The sequence below is a fragment of the Theobroma umbraticum genome, unplaced genomic scaffold (assembly GCF_002168275.2).
Source record: "Theobroma umbraticum cultivar Fairchild unplaced genomic scaffold, ASM216827v3 scaffold_30.0, whole genome shotgun sequence".
NCBI lineage: Eukaryota > Viridiplantae > Streptophyta > Magnoliopsida > Malvales > Malvaceae > Theobroma > Theobroma umbraticum.
Genome location: NW_018397254.1, coordinates 1,798,409 through 1,816,934, shown reverse-complemented (window position 1 = coordinate 1,816,934; position 18,526 = coordinate 1,798,409). Strand labels below are relative to the sequence as shown.

The 18,526-nt window shown below is 35.1% G+C and overlaps 3 protein-coding genes across 3 annotated transcripts; 2 read left to right on the top strand and 1 right to left on the bottom strand.

The window, feature by feature from the left end:
- The first annotated feature begins 59 nt into the window (after nt 1-59).
- On the top strand, nt 60-6,562 carry XPB1 (DNA repair helicase XPB1-like protein). The gene is made up of 20 exons (XM_021438760.2): nt 60-206; nt 340-383; nt 482-557; nt 647-815; nt 914-1,136; nt 1,235-1,291; nt 1,822-1,965; nt 2,387-2,467; nt 2,601-2,688; nt 3,046-3,383; nt 3,473-3,548; nt 3,632-3,825; nt 4,112-4,275; nt 4,385-4,457; nt 4,840-4,953; nt 5,085-5,165; nt 5,315-5,374; nt 5,568-5,651; nt 5,725-5,867; nt 6,203-6,562. The coding sequence occupies exons 1-20, from the start codon at nt 197-199 to the stop codon at nt 6,297-6,299; spliced, it is 2,316 nt and encodes a 771-aa protein (XP_021294435.1). The 5' UTR covers nt 60-196; the 3' UTR covers nt 6,300-6,562.
- Nucleotides 6,563-12,587: 6,025 nt separating this feature from the next.
- Nucleotides 12,588-14,249, bottom strand: LOC110424010 (CCT motif family protein). The gene is given in 5 exon segments (XM_021438473.2): nt 12,588-12,858; nt 12,982-13,143; nt 13,317-13,468; nt 13,471-13,492; nt 13,593-14,249. Coding segments are annotated over 5 exon segments (1,032 nt in total). The 5' UTR covers nt 14,193-14,249; the 3' UTR covers nt 12,588-12,762.
- A 2,707-nt stretch (nt 14,250-16,956) lies between these two features.
- On the top strand, nt 16,957-18,386 carry LOC110421282 (uncharacterized). Its single transcript, XM_021434842.2, has 4 exons — nt 16,957-17,451; nt 17,571-17,592; nt 18,089-18,145; nt 18,230-18,386. The coding sequence occupies exons 1-4, from the start codon at nt 17,352-17,354 to the stop codon at nt 18,369-18,371; spliced, it is 321 nt and encodes a 106-aa protein (XP_021290517.1). The 5' UTR covers nt 16,957-17,351; the 3' UTR covers nt 18,372-18,386.
- The last annotated feature ends 140 nt before the right edge of the window (nt 18,387-18,526 follow it).

Here is an 18,526-nt window from a genome sequence, read left to right as displayed (position 1 = left end):
TAGTCGAGGCGGTTGGTCTATAAATGGAGATTCGGCGTTTCCGAAGTCTCTTCAGAATTAGATGGCTGTAGTAGTTCTTTTCAGGCAAGCGAAGTACGAGAAGAAGGGAAGAGAAAAAAGGGGAATAGAACATTTAGATCTCTGAAAGACTAAAACAGAAAAAGAAACGTTTTCTTCTAACGCAGATAAAGCAAACATGGGACATGGTAATAAAACGAAACAAAATTCCATAGAGTTTTCTGTTTCGATCCTCTTCTTTTTGTTTTCAGCTTGGTCTTTCTTTCATTTCTTTTTTTTTATTAGATTTTGTATGAGTTTTAACATTTTAGTGATTCTCAGGTGAAAAGGGTCGACCTAGCAAGAAGCTTAAATTTGCTGCCAAGGTCATCCAAATCCTCTATATTTTTGTAGAAAATATATGGGATTTATTGCTTCTTCCCTGCAAAAGCAATTATTATTTATTTATTTATTTATTTTGCAGGATGATCACAGGAGCTCAACTGTTGAAGATGAATATTCGTTTTATCCTGATGAAGGCGATGACGCCTCTCGTGATGGTACCCATTTCTTTGATCTTGTTGCTTCTAAAATATTTGAATTGTCTTTGGGCGGAATTTTTTAGTGATGTTTTGTGAATAATTTGAAGGTGAAAACGAAGGAAAGAAGAGAGATTTTAGCAAATTAGAACTAAAACCGGATCACGAGAATCGCCCATTATGGGCTTGTGCTGATGGGCGTATATTCTTGGAGACTTTTTCTCCTTTGTACAAACAAGCTTATGATTTTCTCATTGCCATAGCTGAACCCGTTTGTAGGTATTGACTCCATAAACGAAATGTGATTTTAAATTTTGTTGTATGCTTATTGCATTTACTTTTATATGTTTGTGGATGTGAATTTTCAATTTATGTAGGCCAGAGTCAATGCACGAGTATAATCTAACACCGCATTCCTTGTATGCTGCGGTGTCTGTGGGGTTGGAAACTGAAACTATTATTGCTGTATTGAACAAGTTGTCCAAGACTAAGCTTCCTAAAGAAATGATTGATTTCATACATGCTTCTACTGCTAATTATGGCAAAGTGAAGCTTGTGCTTAAGAAAAATCGTTACTTTATCGAATCGCCATTTCCAGAGGCAAGTTGGTTTCTCTTATGGTGTTTTTGGTAATTTATAATCTTATGGAATTTATGGGGTCTTTGTTATTCATTGTTTGGTGATTTTGATCCTTGCAGGTACTGAAGAAACTGCTTCAAGATGAGGTTATAGCTCGAGCAAGGATTGCTTCTGAGGTTTGTTACATAATGCCAATTGAGTTTGTTTATCTAATTTGTAAGTGCATTTGGGGCATTAGCTTAGCCTTCTTTTAGTGGTTATTCTGCCCTTTCTGAATGTCATAATTTCCTTGTGTAAGCTAAGCTTGTCAAGCATTTGGTGTAACTGTTTCCTTCTCATGCAAAACAGTTTCTGCCCCATTTCTTACCGTTATTTGCCCCTTTAAAGGTCTCAAGCTACTTGTGCATAGGCTATCTCTATGAATAATGATTTGGTACAAACCTTTTGAAGATTGATTGAGACACAATTGGGTCCATTTGGACCACTTTCTTGAGGCAGATTTGATTTATTATAGCCTCCTCATGAACTTCTATGAGATTTTATCTGTTAACTTCCTTGGTTCTTTGATTGTCATATTTTCTTATAGATGGTTTTCTTGTAGAGCTGTCATTTCTTTTTTCCTTTCTAAGGAGATGTTTCCTTCTCCCTTTATGTTTTATCCACTTCTGGATTCTGTCTTTAACGAATCCATATTTGGGGCTCTCAGAGTGCACATGGAAGTGATGGATTTACAATCAGCAAAGCTGCAGGTGAAATTGAAACCAGTCATGATGGACTGCTAAATGAAGCAGAGTTGGCAGCTGCTACTGAAGAAAAAGAAACCCATGCATTTGAAATTGACCCTGCTCAGGTATTTGATTTTCTAATATTTGTTTGACTTCATATGACAAGTTCATGTTGCTTGATTTTGTTGAGTGTAAAATAGTTAGCATGTTAAGCTTTCAACTTAGAACTTAAAACATTTCAGGTAGAGCATGCCAAAAGGATGCTTTTTTTCCTTCATTTTTGTACCCAACCTCTATGTTGATGTCTGAATTCTGATTATACATCTTTTGGTTTGTAAATTCACACCTTGTGATATCTCAGTGAAGAAGTAAATCACTGAGGTTGAAATGAATATCATTAGATGGACTCTTTTATTTAGAAGATACTAGATTATAGTTTGATGAAAATTATTACTTGTGAATTGGATTCCAATTCTCCACTGGATCTTTATGATATGAGGCTGTGCTACATAAAGGTATTTTACCATTTATTTTGTCTTTCGACAGGTTGAAAATGTAAAGCAACGATGCTTGCCAAATGCTTTAAACTATCCAATGTTAGAGGAGTATGATTTCAGAAATGATACGGTGAGTAACGTTTACCATTGTCTTGACACTAAAAATAAAGTGGCTTTTTTATTGAATGGTGGCCACTGAGTTCACATTATCCACCTCCAAATATTATCGGAGAGTTTTTCTTATTGATCCTTTGACTTTGCAGGTCAACCCAGACCTTGACATGGAACTGAAGCCTCATGCACAGCCACGGCCATATCAGGAAAAGAGTCTTAGCAAAATGTTTGGAAATGGTGAGATTGTGTATGTTGTAATTTGTTCAAGTAATTGTTAATGTGCTTAATATTCTCAATTTCTGTTTTGGTTCTATTGATGGCACGTTTACTCCTTCAATGATAGAATTATACACCCTTCTTAAATTACAATTTTCTAATTTGTTACTTTGTGACTTAAAATCTACGAGAAGATGACTTCTGGGTTGCTGGAGAACTTTTAGCACTCTATTTCAGAAAATTGTGGAAATTCTACAACTTCTTTTTGTTGTTACATTTTGAACAAAGATGAAGCAAAATAATTGAATTGGCTTCAAGTTAAGTACTAGACATCAGACAACTTCACTTGAACTTTCAATGCGATCATTGATATCACAGGTAGAGCCAGATCTGGCATTATTGTGCTACCTTGTGGTGCTGGAAAGTCTCTAGTTGGTGTCTCTGCAGCTAGCCGAATAAAGAAGAGTTGCCTTTGTTTAGCAACAAATGCAGTTTCAGTGGATCAGTGGGCCTTTCAATTTAAGCTCTGGTCAACCATACGGGATGATCAAATTTGTCGTTTTACATCTGACAGCAAAGAAAGATTCCGTGGCAATGCTGGAGTGGTTGTGACAACATATAACATGGTAGCCTTTGGTGGAAAACGGTCTGAAGAATCTGAAAAGATCATTGAAGAGATAAGAAACAGAGAATGGGGACTGTTGCTCATGGATGAGGTAATTGCTAATTGTCATTATTTCTGTACCTAGAAGGATCTTTTTTAACTTTATATCCATTGACAGAGAAAGCATTCTCTTCTGAGCAGGTGCATGTCGTCCCTGCTCACATGTTTAGGAAAGTCATCAGTCTTACCAAATCCCACTGCAAACTGGGGCTTACTGGTACTTCCTCATTTTTTTGTTTGGATGCTTCTTTAGCACTCAGCTACCTCTGACTTGTGACTATGTATAAACCTATTCTGCAGCCACACTTGTGAGAGAGGATGAAAGAATTACAGATCTGAACTTCCTTATTGGTCCCAAATTGTATGAAGCAAACTGGCTAGATCTAGTAAAAGGAGGATTTATAGCAAATGTTCAGTGCGCTGAAGTGTGGTGCCCGATGACAAAGGAATTTTTTGCTGAATATTTGAAGAAAGAAAATTCCAAGAAGAAACAGGTTCAGTTAGCTACATTATTCACCTTTATTGAATTACAAATGTGAACCTGTCATTTTCACTTTATTGGTTCTTATTGAGTTTTGCAGTTATTGTGGTAGCACTTATTTGGAACTTCAATATATTAATTTGATTAATTGGCTCACATTGTTTTTCTTTTGATTAGAAAACTGGCATACCGCCTTTCAAGGGGGTAAAAAGTTGCCCATATTATTCCTATATAGGGTTCTTAAGTTTGTAAATATCTTCCTTTCGTTTCTCATCAAATGGTTTTCTGTTGCATTTCAGGCACTTTATGTGATGAATCCTAATAAGTTCAGGGCATGTGAGTTTCTCATAAGGTTCCATGAACGTGAGCGTGGTGATAAGATAATTGTCTTTGCTGACAATCTTTTTGCACTCACCGAGTATGCAATGAAACTGCGAAAGCCAATGATCTACGGTGCTACCAGGTTGTTTATGAAGATCAATTGCTTGTTGAAGTTGTGTGTGCATGTGTGTCTGTGCTGTTTTATTGTAGTGAGTGACAATGTGAGTGACAATCTGCCCTTGTGTGTGCAGCCATCTCGAGAGGACAAAAATTCTCCAGGCATTCAAAACTAGTCGTGATGTGAACACTATTTTCCTCTCAAAGGTATTTAGCACATTGTGTTTTACTTTAAGTATTGCAAGTGGGCATAGATAATGTTATTGTCCGTGCCTGTACGATTTTGACTGTTATGAATGAACTTTGCACCCATGAAAAAACCAAGTTCTATTGTTTCTTTCTCCTTTGCATGTGTTTCCAACATCTTTAAATGCGGGTGGGCATGATAATTTATTATAGTCAACATTTTCTTTAAGTTGATGAGAGAAAATTCATTGGTTTTCTACTATTGTTCTAAAGTCTCATTTTCATGGTTTCAATTACTTCTAGTAAGGAACGGACAATTCTGAGTCTCAGTTTTGTTTCCAAAGTGGATTATTTTCTTTACATTCCCTGAAAATGGTATGTTTTTTGGTTTTTCTATGTAAAGGTGGGTGATAATTCAATAGATATTCCTGAGGCAAATGTGATCATTCAGATTTCTTCACATGCTGGTTCAAGACGTCAAGAAGCCCAGCGATTGGGACGTATTCTTAGGGCAAAGGTTAGTCTTATAGTTTCTATCCTGCATCAAAAAATCTCATCTTTTATTTTCTTGTTGGCAGGATTGTTGGCAATGAAATCAGTTCATAAATGCAACATGCATAAATTTGAAGTTTTTATTTGGGTCAACAGGGTAAACTTGAAGATAGGATGGCAGGTGGTAAAGAGGAATACAATGCATTTTTCTATTCGCTTGTTTCTACAGATACACAGGTATGTATCTATTTTCTTTCTATTTATTTTCTTTTTTTGGAGAAAGGTCTGTATCTATTTTCCTTACAAAGCCATCGACTATTCTTAAGCATTACATAAATGATAGTTTTCTTTCAGTAAAATAAATGTTTAACTGGTACTCTTTGCAGGAAATGTACTACTCAACTAAAAGGCAGCAGTTTCTAATTGATCAAGGTTACAGCTTTAAGGTATGTATCAATTTATTATGTAATTTGTAGGTGCTTAATACTTGGTCTTTTATGGCAATACAAAATTGTGTGTGTGCTACTGTGGAAAGTGGCTTATTTTCTTTGTCGCATAGAAGGGGTTAACCGGGCGCATTGGCAAATTTCTCAAGCAAATATTTTAGCATAACTGGATTTTGACGGATACTTCTGACAGGTGATAACAAGCTTGCCTCCACCTGATACTGGTGCTGATTTGAGTTACTGCCATCTTGATGAGCAATTGGCCCTTCTAGGGAAGGTGCTTATTTTTCCTCACTTCTACACTTTAAGATATTTTCAAGCTAGAGTCATTGACATGTTTTATGCATCAGGTTTTGACCGCTGGTGACGATGCAGTTGGTTTAGAGCAGTTAGAAGAAGATGCAGATGATATAGCGCTTCATAAAGCTCGTCGCTCTATGGGATCCATGAGTGCAATGTCAGGCGCAAATGGAATGGTTTACATGGAATACAGGTATAAATATAGGGTCTGTTTAGTAACCAAGAAAATGATTTGTAGAAGTTATTGTCTAAATTATTTGGTATTTGGTAAATTATAAATATAATGCTAATAGGGTGATATTCAGGCATTTCTTCCAAGAAGTTATTTTCTAATTATCGAACTAATTCATAGTTTCTCATCCTTTTCGTGCACATGCTTTAGTTCTATAGCTGGCTACCGTGTAGGCTGACTAAGAGCAAGCCCTATATATATACTCTCTTTAACTCACTTTAATTGCCGTTTAACAATCCAAGTTTATCTATTTTACTTGTTAAACTGTATACAAATATATTTTCTTTCCTTTGCAGCACTGGAAAGCACAAGTATCCTGGGCAGGGCCAGATTAAGAGTAAGCCCAAGGATCCATCCAAGCGGCATTATTTGTTCAAGAGACGCTATGGTTGAGAAGAAAGCAAAACCATGCAAAATGGTGATTGTTTTATACGGTCTATGAGGTTACAAGACGCAGAAGGAAGAGCAGGTGATTTGTTCAAGACTGCGATAAAATTGCTAGTGACTTTACCAAATGAACACATTGCTTGGGGGCTCGGGAGTATATAATTGTACTTGTTCCTGTGTAAGAGGTACCTGTTCATATGAACGAGGCTGGCGTATGCCGCGTGTTACATTATATCTCAACATTTATTAATTTTGTATGATTGGAGGCATTTTTTCCTTTGAAATAAATTTTATATATATATATATATATATATATATATAAATGTGTGTGTGTATTGGGGAAAGTCGAGAGGGCTGTGCTGATGGAAACGCTGGTAGACTGGAAAAAGGCATGTATGAAAGCTATCAAAAGAGATCATAATTATTCTTTACGTAAGGTATGATTCTGGATTATCACCCATTTTGGTCCACTATTCATGGTAATGGGATAAAAAGTAAGGAAAGGTTGTAGATCTATAAGCAATATGTCTATCTTCCAACAAAATACCAATATGCATAATATTTTTAAAAAAAAAAGAAGAAGAAAAAAGCAATATTCATAAAACCAAAATTATGCTAAAAGCATAATGTCTAGGAGTTTCATAAGGATGGGAAGATATATATGCAGATGCCCCAAACTATGGTATTTGCTGAAGTGAGGATAATGACATTTGTAAAAGGGGTACCAAATTCGACCCGCCTTCACATGTGAAAACATGTACCATAAAGTTTTCCTTACAACCTAAGTACCCCAAGAGGAAACCTAGCTATCGAATATGTCATTTCACTATCATCCTCCCAGGTCCACAAGAGAAAAGGGGAAAGAGAGGAAAGAAGAAAAGAAGGTCCTAGTCCATACATCGTTTAGTGGCTTTGGAGAAAATATAAAGTTGTTGGCAATCGTTTCATGTCGCGATTATTTAATTGATAGAATCTGCATCGATTGTATCACTCTTAAGCATGAATGGGTACTGCGCGCTATGAACAATTAAAAGCTACTGTCCGTGGAAACCCTCTTGAAGACCAAGATTATGATTTAAAGCATGAAAGTTTGGAACTTCCATTAGCCCGTAATATTTGATGAAACAGTGTCTTCCCAGTGGTGAATGATATTCAACTTAGCGTGAAAGCTCAGGCAGAACATGTCAGACCGTCAACTTTTCAAAGAAAGTTTTCCTCCCAAATCTACTTGTGTTGGCTCACAGCAAGTCGTGATTGTTTCCGGAGACTCGAATTGGGTGCAAGAACGCTTTTCTGACGCAAGAAATGGTAGTTGTCACCATCTGGAGGTTGGTAAGAGACCCCACAGACAGCATCTTTTGAGTTTTGACAGAAAGAGAATTGGTGGATTCTTCCACACTGCATTAAAAAAATTAGTCTGAGTTTCCAGCCTTGCCAAGACCTAGGGGCTCTAGCCTTTGACTTCTTCTTTAGGGACATTCCCCTTGTAGCTTAGATGATGAATCTCACTCCATATAGAGGAAGTCATTGGTTATATACAAATTTACAAACTGTTGTACTGTTCCTGCATTGGCTAGAGAAGGGAAAGAAAAGCCACCTCTCATAGCAATGCAACAGTAAGAAAAGCTTTCTTCACCAACAAGTCAAAAAGCATGGAGCCCTGCCCTGCTCGTACATGTTTAAAATTTCGAGCCTTGAAAAGGCAAAAATTAAAGAAATTTAATATCAAACAGGAGCATCAGCAATGAAAGGGGAAGCGTATTTGGATGTACTAGCATCTTTCATACTTTTCAGATTGCAATAGTATTTACAGCTAAACTAATGTTCTTTGGTTTGTATCAATGTTCTGATATGAGTGGGTTTTGATAAGATTTTTACTTGAAAATCACTGAGTTTATAATATTATCACGATCTGTTATAAGCATAAGGCCGCTGCATCACCGGGTAAAAGAAATACTAATAAGAGAGTACAAAGCAAAGTAGTAACTACGATTCTAATACTCTATATAGCAAAGAAAAGGGGCATAAAAATCACTTCACTCAAGGAAAGAGATATGTTACTAGTAGTATTCATGATAAAGATAAACAGAAGAGTGAGAAAGGAAAAGAAAAGAACATCATTCAAAAAGAAACAACAATTCCTCTAGCTTTGACATGACCATCACCCAAGTTCCCATTTCTAGTGGAGACATCCAGAGACAAGACGAATAATTAAATAATATGCAGTAAAGAAGGACTGAAAGGCGCAAATCATTTGGAAGTCTCAAATAAAATAAAAACAACTGCTCATCACTAAGGTAGCCAAGCATGAAGCCTTTCCAGGGCCAAGGCGGAGTAAGTAAAGCAATATGGCACCTGGTATTGACCTAAGTGTTATGAAAACTAACGTGGTTACTAAGCATTTTCCAATTTATTTGATTCGGAAAGTGATCATCAACAATATGAAAGGACAGTCAGATTTCCTAGGAGCACGCGCATGCCTAATTTCTTAGCTTAATTGTGCAACACTCAATGCAGAATCTACCAGCAAGCTTTAGTTTTGCATGTTCTGTATGTTACATGTCCACACTTCACACCCAAAGAACTAACGCAAAAGAAGTTTCTTCTTCCTTTTCGATTTTTGCTTTTTGTGTTGTTAACCGAAACTTAATTTCATCATCAATGGCATGGCCTCTTTTTCTGGTGCACTACATGCGCAAAATTTTATACTACTAAAGTACCAGAAAAGCAGGTCCATTTGACAATCATATCCCATTCGTGTGCATGCTTAGTATGTCATATTCTATATAATAATTGTAGGAAACAATTTTAATTTTTGGCGGGACTTGGAATTGTCGATGTAGCCAACAAAAGCCCTTTTCTTGGACTGACAAAGGGACGACTGAGGGGTACACCTTTAGATCACTTGATTCTATTCTCACCATCCCAAAAGAAAGAAGGTCCTTTGGTCTTTTGGGGTGGTTTTTCTATTAAGCCTAGAGGCCAATCATCTCATTAGCTACAGCCTGCAATGATTTGATATTGAAGTAGCTTTTAAGAATCATTTTTCCAATATTGAGTTGGTCAAAAGTTGTGCCTGGAATCTTCTTGCTTTAGTGCCCCTTTCAATATGTATATTTAATGATTTCCTTTGTTCATCTTTTTCTCCCCATTAGTCATAGCTGTCGATCTCTCTCACTCACGTTTTTATCCTACATTTGATCAGAAATATACTAAATGCCTCCTCCCCTTGTTAGGGAGGGCAGAATTTTCCTGCAAAAGAAAAAATGTTCCATCAGGTTCGCTCTCTCTCGTCTCTCTATATATTGCCTTCTATCACTCCTGTCAAGATTCCTTTGGCTGTCAAGTTTTAAACAACTTTTGAATCCCAAATTGTCCTAATGATAATGATAAACTCCCAGATGCTCTTATTTATTGTTCCTTTTGCTCTTTGCATCAAACTTTTCTATTTTCCGAGGGGTTCCACCAATATCAACTGTCAAATCTATCTAAACATGAACCTAAAAAGGTTTACAGGTTTCTAACAATAGACCATGTTAACATCTAGAGGTGGTCAAATTATTTGATTAACCGAACTTGGAAATTTTCAGCAGTACGGAAGCTTTATAATGGAAAGCATTATATTCTCTCATTGCCAAATAGAATACACAGTTGACACCAGAACACCTCGCAGGAATTTTATAGGGAAGAAAATGTTTATGACAGACATGATATATATTCTTTTCATATGCCAAATCTCCATAATTTATATGTGCTAAATCTTCCTGTAAGCATGGATAAATATTGTCTCTTGAGGAATACAGATAGTGTGTTAATCAGCTTGACACCTGGGAATTTCACTTTACATCTGCTTTGCTAGAGCACTATGGAAGAAAAACAGTTATTAAGAAAAAGAAGAAGCCTTTGATGACTCTTAAAGAAAACGATTATAGTTTAATTCTAGCTTCTGAAACAAGAAACTGCCGACTCTGTACCAAAAAAGAGAAAAAGAAAGTGCAAGCTGCATAACAGGTCTAATCTCTTTGGATTGCTTTTTATAAAATTTGAGGCATAAATTGCCAGAATTAATCATTGGCTTAAAGGTTTTTGAAGCCATAGCCAGAGCATTTGGACTGCAACATTAGTTTACAGCCTCAATTTCAGATAGTACTGATACCTTCTATCAGTCAATGAAGAATTGGGTGCTATTGTCATATAGATTTTAAACTGATCTTCTTCCTGTTTAGGGACAGAAGTTTTTAGTGAAATATAGCATATGCTACAATGATCAAAGGGTTTCCAAAGACTGAATCATGCCGCCCACTCTCTCCATTGGGGGTGTTTGTGCTAAGCCATCATTATGGCCCTGGATTTGACAACACTAAAAAAGGTTAGAACCTATAGTACATGTAAAATAATCCTCTAGCCTTGGAAACTGCTTTGACTGTTATTTGATTGGGAAATGTATTAGGTTTGGTTCTCCACGCTAGAAAAAATTATGTCTTTCCTTTTCAAAGCCATTTTCCAGGGTTGTTCCCTGTTCCTGCAAAGTTTCTTTCCCATTCAGGTATAAAACTTGACTAATTAATCAATAAAAGAAGAAAAGGGAAAAGAAATAAGTCCAGCCTAAAAAACCCAAGTCCATAGACAAAAGAAGTCAAATCTGTGTTAATTATAAAAATTTAATTAATTTGCCCTTGGTGCAGCATCTTATGGTATATATATATATATATATATATATATATATATATATATTCTCCATGATCATCGTGTAGTTGGCTCCAAACCATCATTTTTCTCTCAACTCCATCAATTACTTCACAACCAAGAAAAGAAAAATTAATGTGGATTTAAGGGCATTTTATGTTGGTAAATAATCCTCTCCATTGGATTTTTCCTTCTAATTATTCAAACTAGTTAATATAATTGTGATGGGCGGCATTTAGAGGGCATTTATGCCCAGCAAGTAAGATGCCATTTTTCCTTTTAACTACAAATTTAGACCAAATGTACATTATTAACTTTAATAAACCCCCATAACCCTTAAATCTACTGAGAGGAGAGAGCATATTCCAATGCAGCTTGCCTTTTGTGGTAACCAATCACCGGTCATTCTTTTGTAGTAAAGTAAGAAAACATTGCAAGTTGCACGACTGTCTGTGTGTTGATTTTGATAGAAATTGGTAAGATTATGATCTCTTCAAGTCTGGAAGCTCCACACAATAGTTTTTAAATCAACAAAACAAATGCACCAGTCAACACCAGTCTCATGGAATTCTAGACTTCATAATGAAGATACTCAGAATGATCTAACTAGCAGTTTTAGGAGGATTGCTCTTCCACCATTAAAGTTATGTTTTAAGGGAAAATTATGTAATGCACAGAACCTGCATATATAGCTAGTAGCTTTCAGTATTGGTTTCCAGAAATCTTGTATTCTCGCAGTTTATCTTTCTTTTTATAGGATTGCTGCTTCAACCAAGTTTGATAAGGATACTATTTGCACTACTATTCATTAAGTAACACTATTGGCATCCAATCCAGTCAAGGAGGGTAATTATGAATTGCTTGCTCTCTGCCCTTGCCAAGTTCTTTTGTCTTTTTTCTTTCAATTTTTATCAAGAAATAGATGCAACTTAACAGGCAAAGTTGCTTGACATGACCTTTATTATATATATTAATAATTAAACTTTCCAAGTGTTACTGATTACTGGCACTTCACATAAAAAATGAACTAAAAATCTCACCAGCGACCATATACACTATATATTACACAAAGATACAGTAAGTAAAACAGTTTCATTCTTCCATGGCTAATTAGCATCTCAGGTTAACAATTATAACGATTTATAATTAAGTTAACGAGATTTTCCCATCTCTGCTCTCGATCAAGTAAGTGAAAATTACAGAACCATAAGAACAAAAGCAGTTTGCCGTGGCAAATAAGCGATGGAGAATCTATGAATATATTTGGAAGAATTGACCACTCTTGGCCTGGGCCATGCGTGAATTCATCAACATGATTTGATAATATGCAAAAGATTCCAGGCTCAAAGATGATTGCAGCAGCAAGCAGGCATGGTACTGCTGTGTGCTTTAATTACCTTGAACCAATTAATTTTCTTGTTATTTCTATTCATTTTTTTTTTATATTTGTGCGACCAAAATAATGGCATAAAGCTCATTGTTTAATCTTTAAAAGTATATGTGCACTTCCTGAACAAAAGCATAATTGCATAAATAATTGCAGTGAGAGAACCATGAGTGGATCTTACTATAAGGTCAAAGATTCGGGGTCAAAGTAAAGAGTGGTATTATTATCATTGATCACCTTATTTTGTACCAGGATAGGTGAGAAATTATTGTTTCAATAAAAGGAATTTTTTTTTTTTTTACAATTAACTGATGCGATCTAAAAGGCCTCCTTTGCTATTTTCTAAGATACTAGACTATACATAATTAATGCTCCTCTGAAGGTTTTCCCCAACTATCAGAAGCAGCCATGGTGGTACTGGTACTGGGTTTGGCTGAAACTACTCATGAAACTTCCTCTTGCCACTGTTTCATCCTCCACCTCTTGCAGCGCCTACAAAAGAAGCCATTAAAGTGAGAAAAAGTTTACAATTTGCACATTGCATGCCCAAAATATATAAATATAGTTCAAAAAGTTTGTTTAGTGATAACTGCTGGGACTGGAACGATTACTAACCTGCATCGAACCTTGAGGAATGGAGTGTAGTACCCATAGGCCATCTTCGTCTTCATCTCTGGTTGAACATGCAGCCTTGGGAACCTCAACAGCTTCATCGTTGCGAGCGAATCTGCCACGTATACGAGGGCGGTTGTCGGCTAGTGTTTTACGGCATGCATACTTTTGCATCAACATAAAAGCCACACCGTGTTTAGAACACAAGCAACAAATGTAATAATCAATATATGTACCGAAAGAAACAAAATGTGCTATTAAAAGAGCAATTGCTCTGAATAACACTCTCTTTAGTTCATTGATCATTCGGGTAAACAAGGACCAAAAGGTTAACCAACCTTAATTGTTTTGTTGAAGTTCCTTTGGTTGCGCTTGGCTCTGTACTTTGAAATCCTCTCTTGTCTCTCTTCTGTACTGTAACGTCCCACTTTGAAGGGTGCTTCCTCCATGAACGAGTTCTCTATAACCGAAGGGGTTGAAATTGACCTTGGTTGGTATAAGCGTTTCTCAAATTCTAAAGCCAAAGGAATAAAACAAGATTCCATTAGATATAAAGGTCAAAAAAAAAGAGAAAAAAGAGACTGAGAACAGGGTTATAAAGAGATGAAACAGACCTCTAAATCTCCGGTACTGCATACCTTCCTCATTTGTCCGGCGAAAAAGCTGTTCTCAGGCATGCTAAATGATTGGCCTTGAAAGTTCTGAGACTCCATGAGAGAATCAAAAGGAGGTTGGAATGAAAAGCCAGGCTTTCCTTCAAAAGAACTGCTACTAAAGCTCCTTTGCAAGTACTTGTCTGCATTATCAGGACCTCTGTAAGCAGGATCGAAATCCACTTGACATTCTTCATTTTTAACTTCCAAATAATTCAAGCCGTTGAAATCTCCATACCCGTACTCTAAATTTGGACTAAATGAAAGAGACGGGAACTGGGTTGTCTGATAAAGGCTGAGGTTTTCAAGCTGGTCTGTTGGGGGAGAAGAAGGAAGCAAACCAGAAACCAATTGGTCTGGACAAGAGGATTCATCAAATGGGTTTTGTTGGTTCTGACTGTTGTTTAACAAAGCTTGAAAATTATAATCAGATGAGGAGTCATGGAAAGGAGAGAAAGGATGATCAAACAATAAGGGATAATCAGTTGTATCGGTGGAAACCATTTCCGGAATATAACGGTTGATGGAAGAGTCATTAGAAACAGAAAGATTACAAGACATTTGAAGCCAAACTGACTAACTCTTGACTCAATTGAACTAAAACAAAAAAAGGCAGTAAACAAGTAACACAAAAAACAGAGAACTGGGTTAATTTTTCTATTCGGCCGAGCAACGGCCAGAGAGCACAAGGTCACACAAGCTCAGGCCCTGAGTTTATTTTATTAATGGCTTTAACATTACATGGTAATACAAGACAAAGCTCTCGCCCTTCACCGTATATATATAGACGAGTCCACTCCTCCTCTGCCTTGTCCTTTGAAGTTCAACTATGCCCCTAGACAAATCGGATTTGACATTCGTTGCACTGGTCATTTTACCTTTGGCTCTTAATCTCCACAGCAGCCAAATCTTTTATAATTCTTATAAAAATTAAATGCCTGAATTCGGATTAATTTCTCGTAAAAATTTTCAACCCAATATGCAATGTATTATATTTATTTTTATTATTATTACCATTGATTAATTTAGAATATCAACTTATTCAATTTGGCACAACCATACCAGATGTACCAGTTGTGCTGGGCTATGTTAAGGATACTTAATTGGTTCCTGATAATTTTTGACAAGAACAATTGTTCTGAATGAAAGAACATTACACGTTTAAATAGTTTAAAATTTTCAATGTCATCCTGTAAAATAATAATTCATTATCTATTCTATCAAACTAAGATTATAAATGAAAGAACATAACGCATTACCAAGACTTGAGAAAGAAGGTTTGGCAAGCCATTTGTGGACTTAAGTTCTTAACCGACCAAGACTCAAAATTTATCCCTAAACTTGATTTTAATTTCTAATCACGCTTTTTATCATTCAGATCATCGCTTCCGTAATTTACATCCAACTTTTTTCATGCGAATCTTTTCGCCAAGTGAAATTGCTAGTCAAAGTCACTGTGGGAGGAAACAAACCTGATCCCTACTCTCCACCGAAGGAACTTGATCTTTCTCCTCCACCATTAAATTCAGATTCTTGAAAACTCCTACTCTCGTTAAAATAACATAAAATGTTAAAAGACTGTTGGATTGGGATGAACGGCTATGGGATTACTTTGCTGTTGTTCTCTTGAATCAACAAAACTTGGCATGCACTGTTTGAGAATTTATACTCTTCTTTAAACTCGTTATTCTCTAATCCTGCTTTAGGCTCCTGCTAATCAAATGATGAATTAGGGTTCCTTAATCCTTGATCCAGCACTCCATCGTATATATAAGGTATGATACTTTAAAACGTTTTTGAATTGTTTAAAATTTTTTGAATAAATTATTATTATTTTATTACATTTAATTAAGTTTTTATAATTTCATTTTGGATCAAATAAGCACTAATGGTTATCGGTTGATTAATTATAATTAATAAAAAATATTATTTGTTATTTTTTATGTCAAGTGTTACTAACATAGAGAGTAAAAATTCTACATGACCATATCATTATATCACAAGATCATCTACTATGATATGTTAATATACAATGTCAGCATTTTATAGTATAAAATGACAACTGACGATTTAATTAATATCAGGTAATCAACCATTAACAATAAAAGATTAATTTAATTTAAAATAAAAGTATAATATCTTAATTAAACGTAATAAAAAATAATAATTTATTTAAATTTTTTTTAAATAGTTTAAAACTTTTTCCAATTAAATTTTGAATTAGTTTGATTACTAATTATCCATTTTTTAAATTTGAAATTATATGAATTTTTATTTTTAGAAATTTTCATATAAGATGCACTAGAATCAATTTTTTTAAAACTTTTCATAAAAATAAAGAACAAACAAAAAATTTGAAGAGAATATGATTTTCTTTTAACATTATTGCGTATATTATTTATATCTTTTTCCATTAGGAGGGTAAGAGGTGGAGGGTAATATATTTATGGGTTGTGGCCTTCCAAAGGTTTTAAAATTATTTATTTATTTATTATATATATTTTTTGATGGTCCCTCAAAATTATTTTCATTTTTCCAACCGTTTGATGAAGTTGGAATTATTATAATCAACATGTTGCTAGTAAACCTAACATATAAATTATAACCCAATATACTAAACTTATCAAATATAAAAAATAAGAGTAAGTTTATTAACTTAAACTTACTAAGTTTCAGTTAAACTTAATAACCTAATATATTAATTAGTAATTGAAAAAGTATATAAAAAATAAAACAAGAACTTTCTCAATAAGTAATTATTTTGTGTAGCACATACAAAGTGAATAAAAAAACAATTCATTTGAATTGAAAAAATTATTTTCTCTTCATTCTTACAAGTAAAGAATAAAATAAATACATTTTATAATTTTATTTGATTATATATATATATGACATAACAATTATTGTTAATGTGTATTTTTTTATATATAATATTTTATAAATTTTTTTAAAATTTTTAAATAAATGAAAATTAAATTATATATAAAATTTTCTTTGATTGATTAAGTGTTTTCTTTTTTCTATTTGACCTCCTAAAAGGACTCGTTAACTCTGCCCGTGTGAACGATTAAGAAAGCAAATTGAAAGGAAAATGTGAGTCAAGTCGAATAAATGAAAGGAAGACTTTTGCGGGCCGTCCGTATACCAAAACAAAGCAACGCAACAATGTCAACTGTCCAGCCTTTTCCAACGACAAATCCAATATTTCCATTTTCTTTTCATTTTCTAATTAAAGGGATTCTCAGTATTCACTATTGGGAAAATAATACATACCGGTACTTATACGTTAAGATTTGTATTACACAGTAGTAATCTAGAAACAAAGGGAAAATAGTGGTTGGTAGCATTATCAATTAAAATTACCAAGGAAATTACCACTTTGGATTATATCCGATTCACGATTCACGCAGCCAGCTAGTGGAGTTAACTTAATATTCTGGTCGAAGTATTCTATAAGTCATAATTCCGCGCAATTCCCCTTTTTTTTCCATTTCCTTGGGCTTCTCTTTCTGCCTTCTAGATTCGAGTTTTTTTTTTTAATTTAATTTAATTTTTGAAAGGTCTTTTCCTAGATAACTGGTATTTAGAATCCTAAACGCAGGCCCCCTATTGGCCCATTCAACTTCCCAATTCCGTCAAAGCTTGTTCACTCCCTTCATTCTCTGTTTGTCATCGGGAAGGGTTTTTTGTTGTTCTTCGGTTGTTGAGATCTTCTCAGCCATGGCGTCGCAAGAGTACATGGACAAGATGCAAATCCGCCAGAACTATCGAAATCTCTGGCATAGCGATCTCATGAGCACCATCCAACGCGACCCTCCGTGTAATTCTTCTTCTTTTTCTTCTCTTTCCTCTGTTTCTATTTTTCTGAGTATATCTCTTTTTGTTTGTTGGACTGATCGACCATTTTTTTTATTTCCTTTTTGGTGTATGTTTCTGCAGATTGCTGCTTAGCTTTTTGGTGGTGAGCAATTCTGGATCTGTTCTTTTTATTGCTTTCTTTCTTTTTGTTTTTGTGTGCCGTAGATCTGACTGTCACTTTGTCTCCTAAATTGTGTATTTTTGAATTAGCTGCATTTAGGGTTCTTGTTAGTGATGTTTTTAGGGTTTGGAGAAGTAGAGGTCGCTGACTGGAGTGACCTAGGGTTGACTCTGTCTGATTTCATGTTTCTGTTTTAAATTGGATGATGAAATGCCTTTTCCAAGAACGCCTAATGTCGGTATGCACCTTGAGATTGATGGTATTTTGATATTTCTGATGTATGATTTTCCATTTAGCATTTAGTCGATAAAGCACATCTTTCACCCTGGAAAAATGCTCGTTTCTTCCCTGTGCTTTTACCTCTTTGCTAGGAAATGATGTACTCCTTCCCTCACTTTTCATATATTTTCTCAGTTATAAACATCTAATGATAGATTCTTTTACCTGTCCATTGTTGATTTTTCTTTTGTTCTTGTAGTGGGCCATGTGTATCCTACATGCTCCGGAAACGAGCGCTTTATAATGACATGTCAAGGTAATTGATGTATTTGATTTCTCTTTGAGCACAAGTCCATCATGTAATATCTTGGTTTAAAAATAGCCTCTCTTTTTTTTGTAGGTATACATGTTGTGCTGGTTATATGCCATGTAGTGGTAGGTGTGGAGAAAGCAAATGTCCTGAGTTTTGCCTTTGCACTGAGGTAGGAAGTTTGTCTATTTGGTCTGTATTGCTTCTTGTGTTACTTCAACTCATGCCTTAATTTATAAGCTTACTGGTTTGATTATCAACACCAGAACATCTATGGGGTGAGAGAGACTGGCTGGGTTTACCAAGAACAATAGGAATATTAGAGATGCACCGATATAGCTGTATATACAAACCATTTGCCTAAATGGAGTAATGGGAATTTAGGTT